Source organism: Phoxinus phoxinus (genome assembly GCF_949152265.1).
Source record: "Phoxinus phoxinus genome assembly, chromosome: 3".
Taxonomy (NCBI): Eukaryota; Metazoa; Chordata; class Actinopteri; order Cypriniformes; family Leuciscidae; genus Phoxinus; species Phoxinus phoxinus.
In genome coordinates, this window is record NC_136878.1 from 30,615,003 (window position 1) to 30,639,842 (window position 24,840).

At 38.1% G+C, this 24,840-nt stretch overlaps 1 protein-coding gene across 1 annotated transcript in view; it reads right to left on the reverse strand.

The window, feature by feature from the left end:
- Positions 1 to 14,736: 14,736 nt before the first annotated feature.
- Positions 14,737 to 24,840, reverse strand: part of arb2a (ARB2 cotranscriptional regulator A) — a 178,068-nt gene continuing 167,964 nt past the window's right edge. Inside the window, exon 11 of the mRNA XM_079607028.1 lies at positions 14,737 to 16,677. Within this exon, the coding sequence (XP_079463154.1) occupies positions 16,529 to 16,677 (149 nt within the window). The 3' untranslated portion in view covers positions 14,737 to 16,528. The remainder of the gene's footprint in view (positions 16,678 to 24,840) is intronic.

The window sequence follows — 24,840 nt, forward strand, 5'->3', positions numbered from 1 at the left end:
TTCCTAATTAACAAAGCAAAAATTATCCATAAAATAACATGAATCATATACAACAAGAAAGGGGCTATTCTAGTCTCTGTATGAGGTGCATGGCAGCCTATATTTGTGTACTAACTTCCGTTACTTGTTCTCATAATAGTGGTTCCACTCAATTTCTTCACTTAGATCTAAAGTGGGTTAGGAGGTTAGCATGGCAGTTTTACCTCACTAAAAAGACTACCAAATGACTGAGACACATACAGTGTTCCTACAGAAAAATAAATAGTCACTGCGGGCATGGAATGTAACTGCTGTTAGCTTAGTCACGCTTGACTGAGGTACGAGTGTTCATCTGACACATTTAGGATATTCGGGCATAATTTATGGTTTTTGATGTTGTCTGTGTTCAGGGGAAGAACAGACACCTAAAAAGGGAGTTAGACAGTTGTGTTATTTCGATCTGGGCCTTTGGTCATCACACTGGTATATCTAAACCAAGCTAAATGCGTGTCCTTTTATTTCATTTATTTACCTGCGAATGGGACAACATAGTGTAATTTCTTTGCTTAAGGTTGTTATTGTGACTTCATATAAGATTATCTATCTATCTATCTATCTATCTATCTATCTATCTATCTATCTATCTATCTATCTATCTATCTATCTATCTATCTATCTATCTATTATTTGCATGCAGTCTTCCCTCTATTCAGCAATACGCACGTTAGCCTATATGTGTAGATACATAGTGTTAAATTCATGTGGAAGGTAATGTGGGAGAAGTTGTTGTTTGAAAAATGTTGTTTGAAATTCTTGGGCATTTTGCACTTTAATTACACAAATTGCCTGTTTACATTGTGCCACAGGGGCCATATGCAGGCTATGACGATACATTTCTGTTAACATTCTGAATGATCACTGCATAATTCTACGTCCACAGAGCTCCCAGCAAGCTTAAGCCGTGGATCAAATCCAACACAACAGGATATAAAATATCCCCAGTTGTGAACGTAACATAAGGCGACGCCTGTGCTTGCATGTGTGTGCGTGCGTGCGTGACTTAGTTGAACCGTAGAGTTGTGTCGTATGTATGTGTGTTCCACTTCGAGTGTGTGTGTGTGTGTGTGTGTGTGGTCGGGCCTGGTGTGAGGTAAAGGGAGGCGAGAAAGCACAGATCGCTGTGTAAGCGATCCCTTTGTGTTGATTTAGGTAGACGTTTGCTGTATATAACGTTCAAGGCTGATAATATCATTGCCTCGCCAGATAAATAAAGCTTTGGCCAAACCATCGGGTCAGCTATCGATCCCTTCTGCGTGCAGAGAGAAAGGGAATGAGACGGCACAGGGACAGAAAAAGAGGGGGGTCTCTTATTAGCATTCCATAGCCATGACCGACCACTGACAAGTAAAAGAGATATCTAGCTCAACGCCATACATCTCCTGCTCTGCATACTTTTCATTGGATAATAAAGTTCACTTGGCTTGTCAGTGACAGCAATGAGGATATTGAAGAAAATAAAACCACATCGTTTAAAATATTTATTATTTAATTATGAATGCAAATAATTTGTGAAAACACTTGATTCAAGATTGCTGAGTGCACATATACCACTCTTTTCAAATAAAAAGTTTTTAGATGGGGCAATTTTTACACAACTAGCAAATTGTTTAAAAAAATGTTTAACACTGACACTGGGTATAGCTATAACGCAAATAGCTAAAAGGATACGCGTGCAAAAATATCTATTTACAGTTTCTTAACACTGGAAACTTTTCCACAGGGGAATTGTTGCAAGTAAAGCCAGAAATAAAAAAACGCCATCAAATCTTGTCCAACAATGACAGCTTTTTTATCATTTAGTTTAGTTTTCTCCAAACGTTTTTTTTTTTCACTCCCACCCATCGTCCCGTCTTTATCTTTCTTTGTTGTTTTAAAATATGCATGTCTCTCCGGAATGCTAGTCACGGGTCCAAACTTTGCGTCCAACCTCCCACATGAAATGATCCCCCTTAAAGGGGGCTCAATATGTCTCAATCTGCACTTCGGTTCACTCAAAGCATTTGGGTACAGGGAACAGACTCTAGAAAACAGAATAAATTAAACGACAAGTCACCGAAGAGCGACTTTATCAACACGTCTTGACGAAGAGTGGAGACAGCGATAGCAAGATTTTGAAGAATTGCGTAGATGTCCTCTAAAAAGTAAGAAATTTTGTTTTAATTTCGTCCCCCTTTAACGCGCGCGCGTGTGTGTGTTGGGGCTCCCGGATGCGCGCGCCTGTGGAAGAGTGTGCGTGAACGCGCGTTGTGGTAGAATAGCTCAATAGAGATGGAGAGAGAGAGAGAGAGTGGAGTTGGAGGGAGGGAGCTCTGTGGGAAAGCAAGAGACTAGAGGATGTCTCGACGTGCGTGTATGTATGACTCCGACTGTCATTAACAACAAATCAATCAACACATGGCATTTAAACTCGAAAGTGCCAGCTTTCCGTGTTTGTCTGTGTGCTGAAGAAATAAATCATTGCCCGGAAAGGGGAGCTTTGGGGAACGGAAAGTTTGCTTTGAAAGGGAAACGTGAAACAAGAGGTAACCGAGTGGAGGCGACGCAGACGTAGTTTTAACTGCGAAATATAAAATACACTTTTGGTCTTATTTTTAACAAGCGTTGACACGGAGTGATTTGCTACGATATTTGGCAGCAATTAATGTCAAACTATAGAGTAGCCAATCGGATACGATTAAGAGATTCTAAATATTCGTACAATATTCGATACTCCATCGGGAAGAAATAAAAGCATGCTTGTTACAGATAAAAAAAATACGCTTTTCATAGATAGACAGAGGACAGTTCTCTTCATTCGGTTTCTCCCTTCAGGAACTGTAAACATGCTGACGTCAGATTATCGTGAGATCTTCAAGACAAAGCGCATGTAATTAGTGCATTTATTCAGTGATGCAAATATGTTTCCATAGACATATACAAGCACATTTTCTGATCCTTACCACATGGGTAGTAAAGAAATGTCGTTGCTACATACCTGATAACGTCCTGGCTTTTCAGCAATATTTACTGCCCGTTTTTATAATACACAACAGATGGTTTGCGCCTGTGCTTACCGCAGCCAGCGACACTCCCAATTTTACTCAGCAGCATTTTGTTGCAGTTGCGTTTAATACTGGGACTAAATTAACAATGACCCACTTTTCATAAACAGACAGCTTAATCTATATTCGATATAGTCCATGCACACAAAATATATGTAATTATTGAGATCATGAACAAATATGTAAAATATCTCATATACACATCTAAATTATTATCCTCAGCTAAAACAAGACAGCATGCACATCTTGTGGCTTAAATGTCTGTCTGTCTATCCATCCATCTATCTATCTATCTATCTATCTATCTATCTATCTATCTATCTATCTATCTATCTATCTATCTATCTATCTATGTAAACATTTCATTTTTTATAAACACATAATAAAACAAATAAACAAGCATTTTAGTCACTAATTCGTAGCAGGCGGCCTGACAGGCTTGGTGAATTATGTTGTGGTTAATATTGCCCTAATTTCGTTTTTATTTGCCTAATTTCTCAGCATGACTTCTATTTTCTTTCATAATAAATGACTGAAGCGTTTTGTCGAGGGATATTTTTCATCCCAGTTATATAGACCGGGTCTTGACAGAGGCATTATCTCTCTTGCTCCAGTGTTGGTCCCTGCCACGACTCTCTGATCCCACGCCTTTCGTCCTTTATGCTGCCTGTCTTGCCTATAGTTGTCGCAATTTGTGCGTTTGATAAATACATACGCATTCCCCCACTTCCAACAAAACGCGAAAACGTTTCTGTAGTAGCTAAACTGCTTTAAAAGTAACGTGAACATACAGTAGGGCATTTTAAGAGTGTGTGTATATATATATAATATATATATATATATATATATATATATATATATATATATATATATATATATATATATATATATATATATACACATATATATATATATATATATATATATATATATATATATATATATATATATATATATATATATATATATATACACACACACACACATATATAATGTACACATATATATATGGGGAGGGGGGTGCTACAGTGGGGGTACCCACTGATGTTATAAAAATATATATAACAGTTGCATGTTTTAGAGGTTTTTGACATTTTACAAGACGTAAATATTTAAAAGGCCTTTATTTGTTAGTAAATATACTTATTTTAAGGCTCTGATGTAAGGATTCGTTTTCTTGATAAGAAGCCACATCTCTCAACATCCATAGGCTAAGCCACAAAGCCAGTTTTCTCGTGCGCTCAAATATGTGTGCGCGCGCTCACGTGTGATTGTCTGTGTCTATGTCTAAAGATGGGGGTCGTCTGAGGATTCGAGGAAGGGAGAGAGAATATGGGCTCGTCCGTTCTTTTAGAATGACCTGGCTCCACAATCAACCAATTTATGGTAGTAATCTGAATGTGGTGTTGGGTGTTCCGTCTATTGGAGGCGAAATTTGTTACCCAGGCTTTACTTTCCTCTTCGTATGTTTAATCAGAACGCAAGGAGGTCTGAACCGTTACCAAAGGCACTCCCAAATATCCCATCCGCTGTAGAGCTATCTCTGTGCGGTATTTATCCCTGAAATTCAAACCCCTGCCCCCCCACGTCCAAATTCAGTTGCATTCGTTGATGATATCAATAAAGAATAGCAGGGATTCTATTTGGTTGTGGCAGGGCTGGGGGAAGGTGGCTTATTCGGTCAAAACTGGACAGAGAGGACGAAGACCCTGAGGTCAGCTGACCATTCAGTGCGCGGTGGAGGGAGGCGGAGGGGTCTGGAGAGGCTTATTTGAGAGCAGGCGTGTTTGTAGCCAGGCAATGAAAAGGAGTCAACCACAAAGCTCGTCATACTTCAAATACACCCCATCACGTCTTCAGTCTTATACCTCTCAACGGCAAAATCGGAGGAGAGGAAGCTATAATCGTAATCGAGGGCAATTCTTCCAAGTTTGCTTTAGTTTTTACCACCGTAAACATGCACGGGGAGTTGAAAATTTCACAACTACCAAAATCCAAAACTTTACAAAGGCCTACCAAAATCTACACACATAAATAACATTTAGAAACAATTCGACAGTGTATCAAAACATCTCCATTTATGTTTTTATTTCAGCGCAGCTCTGCATTTTGTGCATCTGGTTACGCACATTCACGTAAGTCCTATATTTGATTATAAAACGGGAAACTCAACTATTACCTATTAAACAAATAGCACATGGCATGAGAGATTGTGCGTGGCTAAATGTGGAAATGTTGTATGAGGCCTGTCGTCAAACGGCTCATTGGACGAGCTACGGCCAATCCGCATGTGGGCCTTTCAATCATTACAAGCTGGAGGACGAGGCCCGCATGTCTTAAATTCATAAAGAAAATTTTTGCATAAATGTTCCTTTTTATATAGGCCTATATAATATTTGCTTCATAACTTACATGAAATGTATACCCTATATAAAAAGTGGTAAATTATAAATTGATGGTTGGGAAAACATGCAATCGTGCAGAGAAAAAAAAATTGTCAATGTTGTCGATGTAGCCAGAGTATTAGTAACCAAGGAAATAAAAAAAGTCTTATCACATCACTGATATGAAAATGAATGACTAGATTATTAATAATGAAAACGTTTGCAAACCATGAACTGTATATGCAAACCTTGCAGGTGAGCTTCAGATAGTAATCTCTGTATAGATATTCATTTAAATATTTATTTATTTATTTATTTATTTATTTTATTATCTATGTATTTATTTATTTATTAATTCATTCGCATAGAGTGTTTAAGTTCCCATTCCAAAAGAGACGTGAACTATTCAGGTTATAGGCTACTTTTGGATAACTCTTACTTTAACCTTGTCTCCTTGCAGCTAACTTTGTGAAACTTCCACTTAATAAAGATGCACAGATTGGCAACACGTTGGGATCAGAACAGGTATACAAGCCTCCACTATACGGCACAATAATCCTCAGTGCTTTCGTTCGTTCAGACAGGTTCACCATGAAGGGTAGCAGAGTTAGCTGGTGTAGATCAACTTCTAATATATAATGCAGGGTTCAAAGTCACCACCATATTCTAAAGCGAAGCATAGCCTGTTCTTATGGTAATAATTGAACATAATACACAGCTTTCTCTGTTCCAAACTGATCATTGTAACCAATGATTAGCTTTATTATTGTTAGAAGATACCTGGACAATAGTTCGACCAAGGATTGTTTGATATCGTTTTTACATTTCTCTCTGCTGTGTATTCGGATTCCTGTGAGGTCTGAGGATGGCGGCTTTGTTGGTGCTCTGGCGTTCTCATGCCTTGCAAAGGGTTCTGTCAGAGCTGTTTGTTTCTCCCTTTATTTGCTAGATGGCGCTCTGTGTTCTGGGACCCTCAGTTAGAGGAACAAACGGTCCTCAGTTTATTCTTTCCCCGGTTTCCATTGTTCATCCATACTCAGTTTTAAAGCTTTTTTTTCCCTCTTCTTGTCCTTCACACTTTGTATTCGGAAAACATATATTTGAATGTGCGGTAAAATTATAATTATACATATATTCTATGATTATATGCGGTTGATTTGTAAATGCAATTAGAGTTGTGCAGGCTGTTTTCGAGTATTTTGTGGTTTTACTGTATTTATATGATGTTATATCACATATGGTAAATGATGCTGCTTTAGGATTTGATCATTTAACTGCTATAGACTATGAAAATCTTTATATAGCCTAATTATTAAAACGGTTTATGATATATTTATTACAGTCTGTTTCTGTAAATCATAAAAAGCGCACCACATTTTCATTGTTTTTTAGCGATCCTTTTTTTTGAATAATCTACGCATCTATGATTTCAATACATTTTAAGTTGTATCCAACTCACTTAGCAGTATTTCAATGGACTGCAGAGTCAATAAATGTAAAACAAGATGATATCATTTTGAATAGAGTTCTAAAATGTGTTTTAAACCCTATAAGTCTCGGTAGATTTTCTTCACACACACACACACACACACACAAAAAACGCACCTATAGCCTAATTTTATATTATTAAATTTTAACAGACAGAAATAAGTGGATTTATTCATATTTCCACACAAAAACCTTTCTGTTAAGAAGATATATTGCAGCACTTACACTTTCTCTAAATAGTGGATTGTCCATATTTGACGTTGATGAATGTGCCTACGATTTGAAGAACATTTAAAGATGTCGTTTAAATGTTATGCTAGATTGCTCAGCGGACGATGAGAAGCACCAGTCCGACAGGATTCACCAAAATTACACATACAATATAAAAATAAAAATATTATAATATTATTCAATCTTTCTATTTCACAAGACAAGGATAATATAATATAAATACATTGGTTCTGTTTTGTTTTATATCACGTGTAAATGCCGCTGTTTAGGACATAATTTATGTTATGTATTAATATTTTTGCTTGCATGTTATTCACTTAAGTAGTCAGTTTATTTAATTGACATTTTATGATAAGCCACATTGTTAATTCTACGTTGGTCGAATTGTATATTTGCATTACATCCGTATATTATATGTTTATGCTATATTTTATCCAGTAATGGTGGTGACAGCTTGTGTCTGTTAACTGTAATAAAATGCAGTGTGGTCGCCTATCTCACCAGTTTTCCTGTATGCTGAGAGCTGAGTCCCTCCTGGGCCATTCAAACCTCACAGAATGAGAGCGTTTATGAAAAAAAATGATCAAAACATATTACTGTAGCCTGTATGTTTATGTTGTGTTTTTGTTTGTTGCTGAAATTGAACTTCTTAAGTAAATACATCCACATTAAGTTGTTTAAAGTTAAAATAAAAATTAAATAATTTGTTGGATTTAAAACAAACAAACATGCAAACTGGCATAAATTAATCTTTTACAAAAATAAAATACATAAATAGAAATATATATTTTTTTCTAGAAAAACAAGTATTATCTGCATTAAAAGACCCAAATACATTACTACTCATTAACGTCTTAAAAAAAAAAAAAAAAAAAAAAACAGGCTAATCAAGAGATAGTATAATTTCTAGGCTTAATGTTACTGCTGATTTTAGGAAAACGTAACATTCTCAAAATAAATTGTTCCCTGGTAAATAAGTGAGATTTGAACCATGATTCTATAGCCCCACCAGCACGAGATAAAAGCGAAATCTGACTGAGAAACGGGTACAAAGCCTTCCTCGTGCTTGTGACATTGCTCGCTGTCATGATAGTTAGCAATGTTCTAATATGGACGGTGGCTCCAGAGGCTCATCTCTTGGGGTTTTAATTAACAAGCTGTCTCAAAGCTGTAGAGATCCATCAAACAGTGTCTCTCCCCACTAGCAACCCCCCCTTTCCGTCTGAACAGTCTCGCAGCCTCTTTGGCGTTACTTGGGAGTTCTCCGTGACTCCCCATTCAGCTTTGTTCCTGTATGAATTCGCTTGCTTATCGAATGTCAGATTACATCGCAGCGTAGTTCCTATGTTTGACTTTAGGTTTGTGTTCGCATGGACGGTGAGGTGAGTGAGTGAGTGAGTGAATGTGTGTGTGTGTGTGTGTGTCTAAAGAGGTAGTGAGGAGAATATGACACGTTTAGAGGTTTCTTTATTTTATGCACAGCCCAAAGGAGCTATGATTAAACGCAGTTGCAGTTTTCAACTTCAGCTTCTACCTCATCCACACACACACACTCACCTACATCACTTGCACAACTGGAAGTGAACGTCCCCCCTACGGAAAAGGCAGGGGCGAGTTCAGGGTCAACAGAGAGCGCTGTCCATGGTCCTATTCAGAGGTGCCTGGGTGCTCTTATCAAATTAGACAGGACAAGTTTCAAATCGATGCCATCGCCTCTATCAGGAGACTGCCACTGGTTTACAACCTTTAACAAGCCACCCTGACAGTCAGTGCTCCAAGCGCAAATACACACCTCTGTCACGGTGATGGAGCGATCATGACCGCTAATGGACGGGGAAGAAAGGGTGAGATAACACACTAGATAACAGGTGATGCTCATCTGAATATCGTTGCGAATAACGCGCATGACCAAACGAGCAAGGTTCTTCTTTTTTTCCCTAAAAAAAAAAAAAAAAATCGAAGGTATGAATTGAGACAATATGCTAGATTTAAATACAAGTAGCTATATCAAAAGGTTTTCTTAACTATGCTCGTTTTCTTTTTTATTTGAAAGATATTAATAAATATAAGTCTTTACACGTAGGCTACTTGTAGATCTTTCGAAACGAATCAGCATTACAAAATAAAATAAAACGAACAATAAAAAAAATTGTAAACAATTTGTGACAGCGCATATGCAAGCTTGTTTGAACATCGAAAAAAATTTTGTTTCGTTGCTTTGTGAATCCTTTAGGAAAAACAAAAACAAAATAACCAAATAGGAAACTAAATATTGCAATTATTAATTAATTAATCATTTCACCCTTATTGTATGCACTTTATGAATTTAGTCATATGCATTTTTTTCTTCTAAGGATTTGGTGACTGTATTTCTAAATCTCTTAAAATGAATATTGTTTAAATTGTTGCTATGATCAGCAATTAACTAAGCTTATGCTTTTAGCATTTTTAAAATCATAGCATGAACCTAAAATTAATTTCAGGCTAAATAATAATAACTGTAACGATCTGGTCATTTATAACCTCCGTTTTCTTATTTATTCAGTTTATTTTAGTTCAATTTAGGCTTCCTTGCCTCTCATTCCGACTTTCAGGTCCACTCCAGAACACTAAAGATGATCCATTTGAACTTATTTTTAACTCTCTTTCCTTTTTTATCTTTTTTGGAATGTTGCTTTCCTTCACCGTCTCACATTTTGACGTCTAAGATAAAGCGAAAAGGAAGCTCTGTTTGTCCTATACTTGCACACTGGAAACCTCGTCAGTTTCTCATTCCCTGACAGATTTGCTTTAAGGGAGTCGCCTAAAACAACAATAAAGACCTATTGTTCTCGAGCAGACTTAAAAGACTATCTGGGCACACATTTTACCCGCCTTCACTTCGCCCAGGTATTACAGACATCGTCGACGTACACATCATTCCCATCAAAAGTTATGCTATCAGATATCGTTGAATATGGGTGGCGTGTTTCATCCTGGATGCTGATTCAGACAGAGACATAAAAGAACAGGTAGTCGAATGGAAGGACACAGTGGTTTGAAGCAGTGACGGTTGTCAGGGAGATGAGAGAGAGAGAGAGAGAGAGAGAGAGAGAGAGAGAGAGAGAGAGAGAGAGAGAGAGAGAGAGAGAGATGCAGTCAGTCTATTTTGTATGAACCGCACTCTCTAAAAGCGTGAGAGACGGCACAGAATTTAGGAGAGGTAGAGACGGCCTAAACGTGAGTGTGTGCAGCCACGAATCTGCAGCCAATTAATGGAAACCCATCCATCCGTTTTATCACCCCATATATGTGCGATATATATCACACCTTCACACTCATACACTCTCCTCTGTCTACCTTGTTGCCTGTCAGGCTGTTTTTAACGGCAGTCCGTCAGACGGGCACCTCTGTGGCCTCGCTAATTTGGGTTCATTGGATGGCAATAACTTAATTTAGAGCCTCATCTTTTGGGGCGTTTCTTAATGAGGGATGCGCTGTGCAATAACGCGCCGGTTATTCAGGTGGGAGCAACCAGCACCGCGCACCAATGTGTTTAGCCTCCAAGGAACCCGTTAAGCTTGATGAGACTCATCTATAACGCGTGATTGAATACCTATAAGCTTCTGACGAGACAGAGCCGCGCGCAACGGACTCTCAAGCCCTCACTGAAGAGGCCTTCAGCCGTTCCTCCAACCTCACATCACACAGAATCAAGTGGAGAGTGGCGCATAATAAGAGTTTTAAGGCACTGTTGTCTGGTTTCATTGAAAAGGCCTCTTGTTGTTTAGAGAGGATCAGGTTTTATCGTGTCCTAACCCTGGGTCGCTGGATATCACGGTGACCCGCTTGGCACCCTATGTGGGAATTCCATCTCTAGCTGTAAAATGACAGGTTGTAACGCTCCGAGCGCTCCGGTTACTTATGTGACCTTAACCAAGTGATTTAAGTCCAGGTCTTCTGGCCCTTGCTCTTAAAGTCCCCCATTAAGAACTGAGTGGCGAGAAATGTTTTTAGACAAGTGTGGGACTACAAGACGTATAGTAATGCGTATAGTATAGGCCTCACTTAACTAACTGTCCGCTTATGTTTCAAACCTGCTGCAGCCAGCAACTGTTAAATGGGCATTTATAAATGCTAATACCAATACCAACATTAAAACTAATATATTATTATGGTATTATTATTATTATAAGCTACTAATACTATTAGACTAATTTACAATTATCTGTCAACTCTGCACAAACCCATTACAGATCAGGTCAAACGTCTGTTTTACATTTAAAAACTACGATAAAATAATAATAATAATAACAATAATAATAATAATAATAATAATAACACTACTACAACAACAACGATACAATTAATTTGACTGAGCCATAGCGTAATAGGCTAACTGACATCTGAGAATAAATATTTTAAAAACTTTATTTCGTAAAACATGATTCGTGTCATGTTTAATTTTTTATTTATCCACAAAAATATCACTGTTTTATGCTGACGTTAGTATATACTATATTAAATACAATTTTGTGAAACATTAGCTTTATGCGAACAGGCGTTGCCCTAAAAAAACAAGTTTTTTTTTTTTTTTTAGATGGATCGTGTTCTTTCATTCGTTGTCCTGTTTTATGACACATAATATATTTGACGGGAATTTATCTTTACATAAAAGTTGATTCAGAGCTAATAATTGTTTTGATGCCTTATCGCCATTCCCTTTCATCACATAAACTGAATTCATAACATTATATTCTCTGACCTGCGCTGAAATCAGTTTACGCGGGCGCCTGCTCATATTGTTGAATTCCAAAGTCCGTTTATCATTGTCCAAGAAAGAGCAGTGCAATATTTATCCAGAAAAATATCCCTCTTTTATTGTATTTATTATTATTTTCCCAACGGATCTGTCGGCATGTTAAATGAAGCACCTGAGATCCCAGGATGTGAGACTACAACAATTACTCTCAAAACGCAATAATTCGAGCAAGTGTTTCCAAAAACACTAGATAGCAACACAGGACAAATTCAATCTCTGTGTTTTTGTCTGCTCTTGCATACCATGACATCCTCACATAACTTAATGAAAGTTGCCTTCCCTTTTCCCGTTCAGAAGGAAAGAGGAGTGTGATCCATTTTGTGCAACGTGCTCCACTCAATTGCACACACACTTTGTCTAAAAATATCAGAACCAAAGACAGAATGGGGTGGGGGGAGACCTAAAAGAACCTGAAAGAAATCATTAAAGGCCAAGCCTCTGCCAGCAGCAGCTGTCCAGTAATGTGTGGCGTGATCACCCCAAACCATCTCCCACTCTCATGACACATTACCGGAGCTCTAGCGCGCGAGAAAGCGGAACTTCAGGGAGCCAAGGTGCGCGCGCGTGTGGGTGGGTGAGAAAGGGTGTGTGCTATGTGTGTTATATGAACTAATAACAATCAATCAAAAAGGGACAGTGAGGGAGGCAGACGATGATAGATAGATAGATAGATAGATAGATAGATAGATAGATAGATAGATAGATAGATGATAGATAGATAGATAGATAGATAGATAGATAGATAGATAGATAGATAGATAGATAGATAGATAGATAGATAGATAGATAGATAGATAGATAGATAGATAGATAGATAGATAGATAGATAGATAGATAGATAGAAAGAGTGAGAATTTGAGAGCGAGTTGTATTTTTTTAGGTTTTTTTTCTCTAGGACACAATAAAACATCGATTGTTGCAGTTTGCTGACCCGTAAAATTTGGGGGCTAGATTTCCCTTCAGAACCGAGCATATAATTATGCAAATAGAGATCTGACAGCGATCTGGTGAAGTACTCCCGAAGACAAGGGCCCGGAGGAGTGACAGTCCAGCTTCAGCAAGTGCTCGGCTCTTTGAGAATAGTTCATATTTGGCGGCGCATGAGAGTATGGGAGGAGACGAGAGCGTGTGTGACAAAACGCGGATAAAATTGAAATATCAATCAAGGACGTCATAGACTTCAAACACACAACGATATTTTTTTGCAGTTAAGTGTGACTCTTGTCGAAGGGAGTGTGATGAGAAAAAGTGTTGAGGATGAAATGAACATTACATAGGGTTTAAAGTAGGCTATGACAATTCTAAGGTGAGATATAAGTTTTAGAGTCATAGCTCATTCGTTTGCACAAATCCCGCCGACAGTTGACACACTTTAGGCTTTACAAATTTCAACGGTGTTAAAACAATTAGGAAACATCACAAAATTAGTTTTTTTTTAAAGTAAGAGAACACTTACACGTGGAATTTTTACAAATTCTATTTGTATGTTGTGCATGTTATGTTATAGAAATTCTATCTGCATGGCTTGAATTTATCACTTCAGATATGAGCACATAGGCTATCTATGCTTATTCAGAAGTGAACAAAAAAAAAAGTCAATTTATTATTAATGTAACTATTGTAAAGCCTAAATGGCGCGACGCTTAAATTACTCAAATATGCTACTTAAAAACTAAATTCATACAACATATGACGTGAAAACACTTCAGTGTATTGAGTGCACTTCAGTGTTTTTATTTCTGAATTACAACACTTTTTTTGTGGGGAGAAGTTTATTTGGTACAACTGTCCAAATTGTAATAAAAATGCCTCACTAAAAAGCTTCTTAAAAAAGAAATGTTAACTTGATTAATCCTTATAAAAAACTTTATATTTTGTTTTTAAACTATTATGACGTGAAAACTTTTTACCCAAAGTCAACGTGGCGCAACAAAACATGCACGAAAACATTTAGTTTTTTTGTTGACATTTTTTTTATTTATTTGTAAAAAGTACATAAAGTTATTTAGGCTATAGTTACACCACTTGTAATAGTCTTTAAATAGCCTATATATTTTTATATAGAAAAATGTATAACGTTTTTTTTTAATCTCATTTCTTTGAAACGATCCGCGAATTTAATTTCTAATGATTTCTCCTTATTATCATACTTATTTTTCGTTAATCTCTTTTGACATAATTTACGCGGGTTTCATGAGTAAAAAAAAAAAAAAGCAGTTGAAACATAAAAAACGAGGTGCTATAGACATGGCTTCATCTGATACTTCTCTGTCTTTGACTGACACTTATTTTGGTTAACATTGGTCTCATTGTAAAGGCCTGGGCTCGATCTAGACACAGATATCAGCTTTCGTGATAGAGTTCCACAGCTGATACGTGAGAAGAGCGAGTCATTCTCCGAGCAGGCTCACCTTCCCTGGGAACAGAGCTGAGAGGAGAGCCGCTGGAGCAACAGGCTTTATCGGGCTCCGAGGATCTTTCCCCCGTCAGGTTGAACTTTAACCCGACAACTTCTTGGGTTGAAAGTGATGCCTTTACGATCATTACGTTGTAAATAAGAGTACCCTGTGCATCGGTGTCTTTAAGTGCAAGGTGAGATATGTCTATCAAGCTGCTCGCAAAGGTGCATGTTAATTTAGGCTACATTCTTGTTTTATAGCCTACAGTAAAAAATAAAGACAAAAACCAAGACAATTATTGCAACAATTAAAATCGAAGATCGTAAAAACAAAGATCGTTACGCATAATTTTTTATAAAGAATTTTATTTAATTACAGCAAGATCATTATGACACTCAAATGATATGGAAACGAAGTGAACGAGTAATCAGGGCACAAAACCGCCATCAATTCAAAGACGAAAGACTAACATATTTGAACGATTTATGAAAAGTGAAGTTAAAGTAACATCATGTTTTCATTGAATGCATTCCCATCGAAAGCTAATAAAACTTCTTTATACAATTTCAAACAATTACACTTGTGGAGCAAACAACTCTTCAGAGTGACTAATGTTTCAAAAAAACTTAGAATCTCGTCGATTAAAATATTATTTTTTAAAATGAGTCCTAATTTGCAGACCAATTAGGTTTTCGATTTGGTTTAAGGCTGCACTTAGCGCGAGTGACATTCACATATGGCTTGTCAGTCTACGCTTGCAAAATAAAATAGAATAAAAGATAAAGTATGTGTGTTTTCCTAAGGCAACAATATTAGGATCGGAGAAAAGCAATTTGAACTAAAAAGCATAAGCAACTTGCAGTTGATCAGTGGCATCTAATGAATATGTGCAGGTATGTTAAAAGTTGAATTCATTGTAAAAATAGTTTCAAAACATGAAAGCATCTGGGGTCTTGCATTTCTTCCATTGTAGTTACATCTCTATTTTGGATTAAAATAATATATGAAATATGCATAAAGCACCATTTACAATGCTTTTACCTTGAGAAATCTAAATAACCAATTACAAATTCTATTTCTAAAAATGATGAGATGAGACCAGAGGCCTTACAGAGAAATTCATTTTCAAGCTAAAGCAGAGTGATCTGTTGACATGCCTGAGCGACATATCTTTAAGCCTCTGCTAATACCACATTGTCCAGGAGACAATGTTTCTTGTCTTGGCTGAGACAGTAACATCACGTATTTAGCAGAGGATGACAATGAGGTGTTAAAACAGTCCGAATAGTCATGGACTCAGCAAAAAAGGGCAGGTTAAATTGGCAAACATGTCAAGGAATGGCTTTTGTACTTTGGAAAACATTAAATCTCCCTGATCCTGACGCATAAGTTATTCCCAGACTGACATATCGGCTCCGTTAATGGGAGATATTCCTAAAACTCATGCTCGCACAAGGTTTTAAGGGATTTAAAAACAGAGGAGGATTCTTTAAATCTGTCATGCTGTCAATGGCTTACTTCATTGTGTTCATTCTTAATCTAGTCTCAAGATAGCCATTGAATGGATGCGTGAGTCTGCAAGTTGCTTTTTCCCCAGTTAAAGTTATATGTATGGAACAAACAACCCGTAAGCCTTTAGCATCAGATATACAAAATTCCTAAGCGCTCCAGTATTTTAAAAGCAAGAAAGACCCCGGTCAAAAAGAAACAACGTGGGGGGAAATCAAAGAGAGATACAAAGACTTCGCAGGCAGGCACTAGGACCTGCCAGACGTGTGTGTGTGTGCAGGTGCTTCCCAGGCATTAGCTCAGTTCAGGACAATGTCAGGATAATTAGAGGTGCATCAAGAGGCGGTGTGCGGCGCCGCCTGTCAGCCTTAATCTGGCCACCGATGGGCCACCACCAAATCCACACAGCGGCCCACAGGAGGCACAAGCAGTGAAGCCATATTGCTTTGACAGTTGCACTCATCCAGAAGTAATGCAAAACGCTATTCTGATGTATACAGGCTGACCCTGCGCTCCTCAGAGTTATACAATACACTGGGAGGAGGACTTCAAGGAGGAATATCTTTCATAAAAAGAACAGAGGAGAAAAGCAACTAAGAGGTTTGACAAAGCTGGGCTCTGGGATCTGTGAGCCCTCTATAAGTCGTCGTGTTTTATACGGTGGGAGCTGCGTGTGGTGACCGGGCTGGAGGAGGAATCATCCTCTTGGTCTTTGAGAGCATTGCTGAAGAACTTGAAGATGGACTGGAAGCTCTTCCATGATGTTAACTCGTGCTTCTCGGTACCTGCAAAACACAGAACCACAGGGTGGATGTGAAAAGCATACAGAGATAACAGTGCTTATAATCACAGTAAAGGAACATTACTTCTCCTTAACACAAAAGAAGATATTCTGAAATCTAACCCTAACCCTTCTTTGTGGGGCAGTAACCTCAAGGGACAACTTTGTACCCCTAAAATGAGCATATTAGTACCTAGAGTAGTACCCCTACTACTGTGAACTTTTAGGGGTCAAAAATTTAAGGGCAACAAGCTCAGTGACAACCCCTAAAGGTGCAATTTTTGTACACCTTTTCCTGATAGTGTATGGACAATAAGACATTTTCAAAAAATCTTCTATGTTCTGCATAAGTTTTGGAAGGACATAAGGGTGAGTAAACGATGACAGAATATTTGGCCGAAGTAAACCTTTAACACTTCCTACTGAGGTCTCTAGGGCACTTAGATTATGAGAGTGATATGTGAGGACCGTTCATACCCTAAATAGTTTAGTACGTCTGTTGCCAAGCAAAATGTTTGGACTCGGTGTCGTGTGCTATGTGTTCCGACACAACGCTTTCCATCTCTTAAGGTACTGTGCACTTAAGGACAATGGATGGAATGGCTACTATCCATGGAAGATTACATTTTCTCTCTCTTGAGTTCGATACACCTATCAGTTAATCCACAAAACGGCTCAGTTTTCCCTCAGTGGCAGCGGGTTAAAGAATTCCCATGTTTGGGTCATTGGATCCAGGTGAAGTGACATGAACACCTTAAGTCCTCATCAGACCTTTCAAAGTCCCGCAAGAGCCTTTCACAGTCCTCATAATGCAGCACTTTCAGACAGGTATAGCATCTGGCGGGGCGGAAGCACCGAAAGAAGTGCATTCAGTGCGTTTATTTATTGTGCTATTTGTGAGAAAGCTTGAATAGAACTTCGGCTAGATTAATTCCACTTTGAACCATTCGCAATGTACGTAGCTTTAAGATTTCGACTGCCTTGATATACGTCTGCGTCAGTTTGTGTGGAACAAAGAGGATCAAACTGATGTGCTTTACCCCCCCCCCCCCCCTCCCCCTCAATCACGATTTTTCATTCTTTTCCCTCCACATTGCAACTGGTGCATGAACTTGCCCGGAGGGATCCAATTAAAGACCAACTTTAAGGCCCATGCCAAAAGTGTACTCAGATGGCCATGATATTGACCTCCATGTTTATTACATTGACCCCAGTCTGGGAAGTATTGATGAAGATAGCTGTGGTGAGATGGGAAAGAGGTGTGTGTGTGTGTGTGTGTGTGTGTATCAGAACGTTGAGTCTTTCTAGCTCGTCCAGTGATCAGTGCCTCAGGTCAAGTTTACCAAGCTGACGATCAGCGAGTCGATACCTGCTGCCCAAACAATCTCTTTAGTGGTGTAGGTCCTGGCACAACACCACTCTAGAGGAGAAGACATTGCCTCCACTGCTCTTATTTATAATTCATACCCAATTTGGAGCACACAGCCTTTACTTTCCCTCCACTCCAGGCTCCCTCACCTTTCCCAACTAACCTTTTATTTGTCTCTCCTTCTTTGTTTTTTTTTTTCTTTTCCAGGACCAATTAATGACGAAGGGTTCACTTTTTGTTACCTTGAACCTGTGATGAACCCCTGATCGACGAGAGCGACTCATACTGATCCCAGCCACGGGGTCAGCCACAGTGCGTCTCCGAGCAGATATGCAAATGCAACGAGCCCCCGTGGCGACCCTGCGGGAGCTCCGCCCCTGCCGGCGACATCACCTTTGATGAGGGTTCACAAGCATGCCTCACTAATGACCCTTTATTACTCTACCTTGCCATCTCTTAATTGCCAAGATGTGTTGAGTGTAATCAATAGTGTATGTGTGCCGCGGCGTGTCACGGTTACGTCATTCGCTCGCACAGACACACAAAGACTGGGGAAGAGGACAGCCGTGCCTGGCTAGCCCACAAATTAAATGAATGTCATTTAAAGAGATGGCCATTGATTAAATGTCATCTTTCAATAAAGAGAGCAATGTCTACCGCATAGAAGTAGGAAAAGTCTCTTGTTCTGGTTTTCCTTTGGTTTTCTTCTTTTTCTTTCACAGGCATTTCTGTTCGTCTGGGAGATTTTCCGTTCTTAAAAGTAAGATGGATAGGGCTTATAGATCCTTTCATGTCTTACAAATAAAGGCATGCTACTATTACAAATCCATTAACATGCAATTGGGAAAAAGACTATTAAAGCAATGACAAAACTTTTACGCTGCAATTACAATACATGGTAATTATGGCAATAAATAAAATTAACTTTCTTAATTACATAAAAAGCTTTGATAACATTTTATTTCCCAAAATGCATAGGCCAGTAAATGAAAAATAATATTTTTGTATGTTTTATATACATAAATATTAAAAAAAAATCGAAATTTAATTATTTTTTTATAATGTATATATAAAATAAATAGGTAAAATGTACAACCAGAAGCAAATAAGCAAATAAATAAGCAGCCCAACACACACACACACACACACACACAAACACACACACACACACACACACACACACACACACACACACACACACACACACACACACACACACACACACACACACACACACACACACACACACACACACACACACACACACACACACACACACACACACACACACACACACACACACACACACACACACACACACACACACACACACACACACACACACACACAGTTTAAATACTAAACCTGAAAATTCAGTAACACCCAAATTCTTAAAGATGATATTGTAGAAAATTACATGTACAAACTGCTGTGCTTTCTGTGAGCATCATAATTACGAATTCTACATGTGTAATTGTGCAATTAGAGAAAGAGTTGCACCTTTTGAAAACTCTCCAGCAGGCAGGCTGTCATCCACACGACCCTGACACCTCACAGCATACTCATGCCTACAAAAAACTGCTCACGCACTGTTTTGATATCCTCATCTTTAACAATGCACCTCACAGTATGAGCACAAACACACCGGCGCTCACACCAGGCCACTGTTATCAGCGTTACTTCACACGACTCCATTTGACCACTGTATTTGTAATAATGAAGCTTCATATTTCACTACCCCATTAAGACGTCTTCCAGATGCAGATCCAAATCTTTATAATGAACCATTACATGATTCAGCTGGATACCTTTGAGGGTAATTTAGTAGTTCTTTGATCTCACTGTGACAAATAGTGTTTGGAACAGTGTCCCGGTGACAAGCACACACACACTCTCTCTCTCTCTCTCTCTCTTCTTAACACACACACACACACACACACACACACACACACACACACACGCGCGCGCACACGCGCACACACAAACACAAGCACTCTTTCAACATTCATGTCAACAATAAATCAAGGAAGACAGGCTTTAGCTATCGGCAATTCCTTTTTCTCTCCTCACCAAAAGCGTTACAAATGGTAATCGTGTGTGATGGTAAAATGCTCATGAGTGAACGATGCTCGAGTGAATGAGCAGTCAAAGCACCGCCGCGAGTAACACTCGGAGAGAGTAAAAAGTATCAAAGTGTGCTGATTGTAATTGGTCTCCATCTGTAGCGTGGCATTCAAATGCGCCTCCTAATTGATTGAGCACTACTGGCATATTCTATTTATTTGTCAAAATTATTTGATTTCATTGCCAGACATTTTACATGTTGTAATTACACAGTTGTTGAACAATTACAGTATCTGATATTCCAGTCATTAAAATATTTCAACCTTTAATTGTTTTAGCGTGATTGTTTGCAGTTAAGCTTTATGTTTTCGTGCGTGTGTGAGAGTCTTCCTTATACAATACCAGTCAAAAGTTACGGTTTGGCAAGATAATGTTTTTAAAAGAAGTCTCTTCAGCTCACCAAGACTGCATTTATTTAATTAAAATACAAAAAAATACAAAAAACAACAATAATATTGTGAAATATTATTATGATTTAAAACAGCTGTTTTCTATGTGAATATACAGTCAAGTGTAATTTATTCCTGTGATCAAAGTTGAATTTTCAGCATCATTACTAAAGTCTTCAGTGTCACACGATTCTTTAGAAATCATTCTAACATGCTGATTTGATGCTCAAGAAACATTTCTCATTATTATCAATGTTGAAAACAGTTATTTTCTGTGATGAATAGAAAGTTTTTGTTACATTAAACACTACCGTTCACAATTTTGGGATCAGTAAGAATTTGTAAAAGAAATAAAAGAAACTATATCAAGGATTAATGAAATTGATCAAAAGTTACAGTAAATACATTTATAATGTTACAGTAAATTCTATTTCAAATAAATACTGTTCTTGGGAACTTTCATCAAAGAATCCTGAAAAAAAGGTACACAACTGCTTTCAACGCTGATTATGTTTTTTGAGCATCAAATCCACATATTATAATGATTTCTGAAGGATTATGTGACACTGAAGACTGGAGTAATGATGCTGAAAATTCAGCTTTGCCATCAAAATAATAAAATATATGAAAATAGAAAAGTTATTTTAAATTGTCATAATATTACAGTTTTTTTTTGTTCAAATGAATCAAATAAATGCAGCATTGACGAGCAGAAGAGACTTCTTTTAAAAACATTACAAAATCTTACCGTTCCAAAACCTTTGACTGGTAGTGTAGGCTATACAATGCACATCAGCACAAATATATCCTTGACTTTTTCAACACACAGTGTTGCTTATGCTTTTACTCCAAACTAGAATGAACTAGCCAGAGTAACACTAGCAGGGGGAAACTATACTTTGCACGAGGCTGCAAAGTCTATTTGCTATCTGTGTCCCTGTTGGCACAGGGGTTAGATTTCCAGTCCTAACGCTCTCTGATATTTGTTTGCTCTATGCTCTAGCGGTTTGGCGGTTTCGCCATGCATGCCTGAACATCTGAGAGGCGATCTGAGAGAGTCGGCTTGAGGACAAACGAGGCCAGAACAGGTGTCAACGTTCTAGCGCGCCGTGTTAACGCGGATCTCTGTGATGGAGATGCTACGATTCGTGACACAACTAATTAAATCTAAATATACTCTATAGCCAACCCCCCCACCCGTCACTCCCCCGACGCATAAACCCACTGCCCTCCGAGAACACGGCTCATCCCTCTTCACATTAGACGCCAGGAGCGGATATTACCGTTGCAACTAGAGCGTGCTTTGTTTGCATTATATCTAATTAAATTAATGCATTTGGAAAGAAAAAAAACAAGCACTTAAAATTGCAAATAGAAAAGGGAAAAAAATATGCATGCACACCTACGATTTCATCAAACCGTCTCTTTGTCAATTGCCCGAACGCAGGACCTGTGTGGCGTTGGGTTCCCCTTGCCCCCCCCCCCCCTCCCCCTCCTCTGCCTCTTTTAATTACTTTACTTGTTATTGTTGTAAGAGCAAACAGAGGCAGAACTCATTACACATCCATAAATGAGAAAGCGAACGTGTGGCTTCAGGGCCTGCTGAGAGAGCCTACAATTCACTTATAAAGTTGGAAACAAAACGAGAAAGGGGTAAAGAGTGAGTGAGTGAATGAAGGGAGAGAGAGGGAGACGAATGCAGTTTCATTCCACTCTTTTCGCATTATTCAAGTTCGGAAAGGCTACAAGAGAATGAGCTCCAGAACACATTTCCAGTGTGTGTCCCTGAGCTGCTCCTCCCTTGCAGCGGTGCAGTTTTTTTTGTTTTTTTTTATTTGAGAGTGGGCGCCTTGACTTAGCTGTAATAAAGACGGCAAGTTTTATAGAGCTGGAATGGAGTCTTTACGAGATAACCGGAGAGCAGGGGCCGGTGTGGGATGTGTAGCGCAAGTGTTTGAGACTCTGGGGGACGCTAAGTCAAATCATACCGCAGGTTACTGTACCCACCAAAGGCACCCAGAACTATTGGCAGTGGCTTATTCCGTTGCAGTATCCAGGGGAGAAAATCTAATGATGGCGCTTGGGTGTCTGAATTCGTTTTACCAGTCTGACTAAAGCTAGTCATTAGCCCAGGCTAGCACTTTGCAAAGAACACTAGCGCTTCATTATCCAGCCTGACTGTGCCCACTCTGTTTGCTCCTCTGTAAAATAGCCTGTAATAAAGCAAATCAAGAATCGCTGAGGAATTCAGAAATGACAAACCATATCCCTGACAGGCGGAGAAGAAACACAGATAGCAAGGCTAATTTGAGGGCTAATTTGTTAGCAAGTCAAATAGCCTAAGTCCACAGTAGCATAATTAAGTTAGCCGCTGATAAAAATGCCTGCAGATGTCAGAGCCGACTCCAGAGGGGAAAACGAAAAATAAACAAGAATGACGGAGAGATTCGGAGCGCAAACAACTCCTAAGCCCCAGTCGCTCGTCATTACAGTACTAGAATATTCATTAAGTGGTCTGTGGAAGAGTGACCGAAGCCTTACGGTTAAGATAAAACCAATAAATAACTCTGCTTTAGCACTGATGTGTTCGCAGCACTTACAAATGATGTATGCAATGCATATTGAGGGTATCAAGTAATAATGCAATTGTAATAAGGTTGAAAACCTTTTGTCATTTGAAAAAGGCATTTGTACATTAACACATTTATACCGTAAATGTGTTAATGAACATGCTTAAAATAAGTAATACACTTTTTTTTTTATATAAAAAAATACAAAAATGAAAATTTTAGAATAATGCCTGTCATGTGAAATAAATCAAGAGTTCTTGTTGCACCTGATAAAACAGAATTAATTTGTAATAAATAAACAAACAAAACAAACTATTGATATTTTTGTTTTGTTTAGTTCTTTGGTCAAAAAATGTGATGCATTTCATTGCATGCTAAATTTTGGGGGTAAATACTTGCCAAAATATTTTAATTTTTTAAATAATTTAAATTAATAATTTACATTTTAAATTATTTTAATAAAATAAATAATAAAATAACCATTGTTAGATCCATTGTGCATTTAATTAGTTATATGCACACATGGTCAATATTCTGTATGGGCAAAAATGTAATCAAAAATAAATCAAAATTCTAAGTCTATCACCTAACTCTTTCAAAAGAAAAAAAAAGGATGAACAGAGTGGCTGAACGAGCGTTTGATTTCGCAAAAAGGAGAGAAAGAGGGTGGAATAAGAGCTGTTGCAAATGAACTGAGGATTAATGAGGATCTGTGATCCACACTGTGCAGGTACACAGAGGGTTAATTCACACAGGCTTTAGCACCAGCGCAAGACAGCGTGTCAAGAGTGTACAATAACACAGCACATCACTTGCAAAAATTGCACATACAGAGATGAGAGGTGTTAGAAACTGTTTGATGAAATTGGCACTGCAGACAAAAGCCCTCCAAAAACCGTCAATGTATTTGGATTCAGTACATGGGGACACTTTGCGATGGTGACCGCATGAGCATTTGCACGTTTCCCCTGAAAATATTACATTAAAACATCACTGCATGTGCATCATTTGACACATCTCTCTGGTCAATTTCATTTTTATTTCTTCATTCTTTCCTCTCTCTCACATTTGAGAATATGGACAGAGTATGTGCAAAACAATACATTTAAAAGCCCAACAGGATGCGGCTTTGGTCTCTATTTAGATAAGGATACAAACACAGATGCTACAAAGAAGAAAGCAATAGCAATCCTTACAAAAGGCAACCTCTTACCTCCAACAATCCGGTGCTTTTCCCCTTAAATCTCTATACTGTGTGCAAACCAGATGTAACACATTTCCAGTGAAAAGTATTACTATACACACCAATAGTGACATTTTGGACCATGCATTGATATTTGCCATAGCAAAACCAAATGACCAACAAAATGTCACTACCAGGGTAGGACGCAATGTTAGAGAAAGCACACTACCGTTCAAAAGTTTAGGGATGGTATGATTTTGAAATAATATATTGATCAGCAAAATTGTAAAAATGTCATTACAATTTAAGGTGAATGCTTCATATTTAACTTTTTAAAAATATAATGTAAGTTTAATTTTCAGCAGTCGTTTCTCCAGATTTCACCGTCACATGATCCACCAGAAATCATATTTCTTATCATCAATGCTGAAAACAGTTGTGCTGCTTAATATTTTTGTGGAAACCGTGATACTTTTTTTCAGGATTCTTTGACGAAAAGAGCATTTATTGGAAATAGAAAACTTTTGTACCG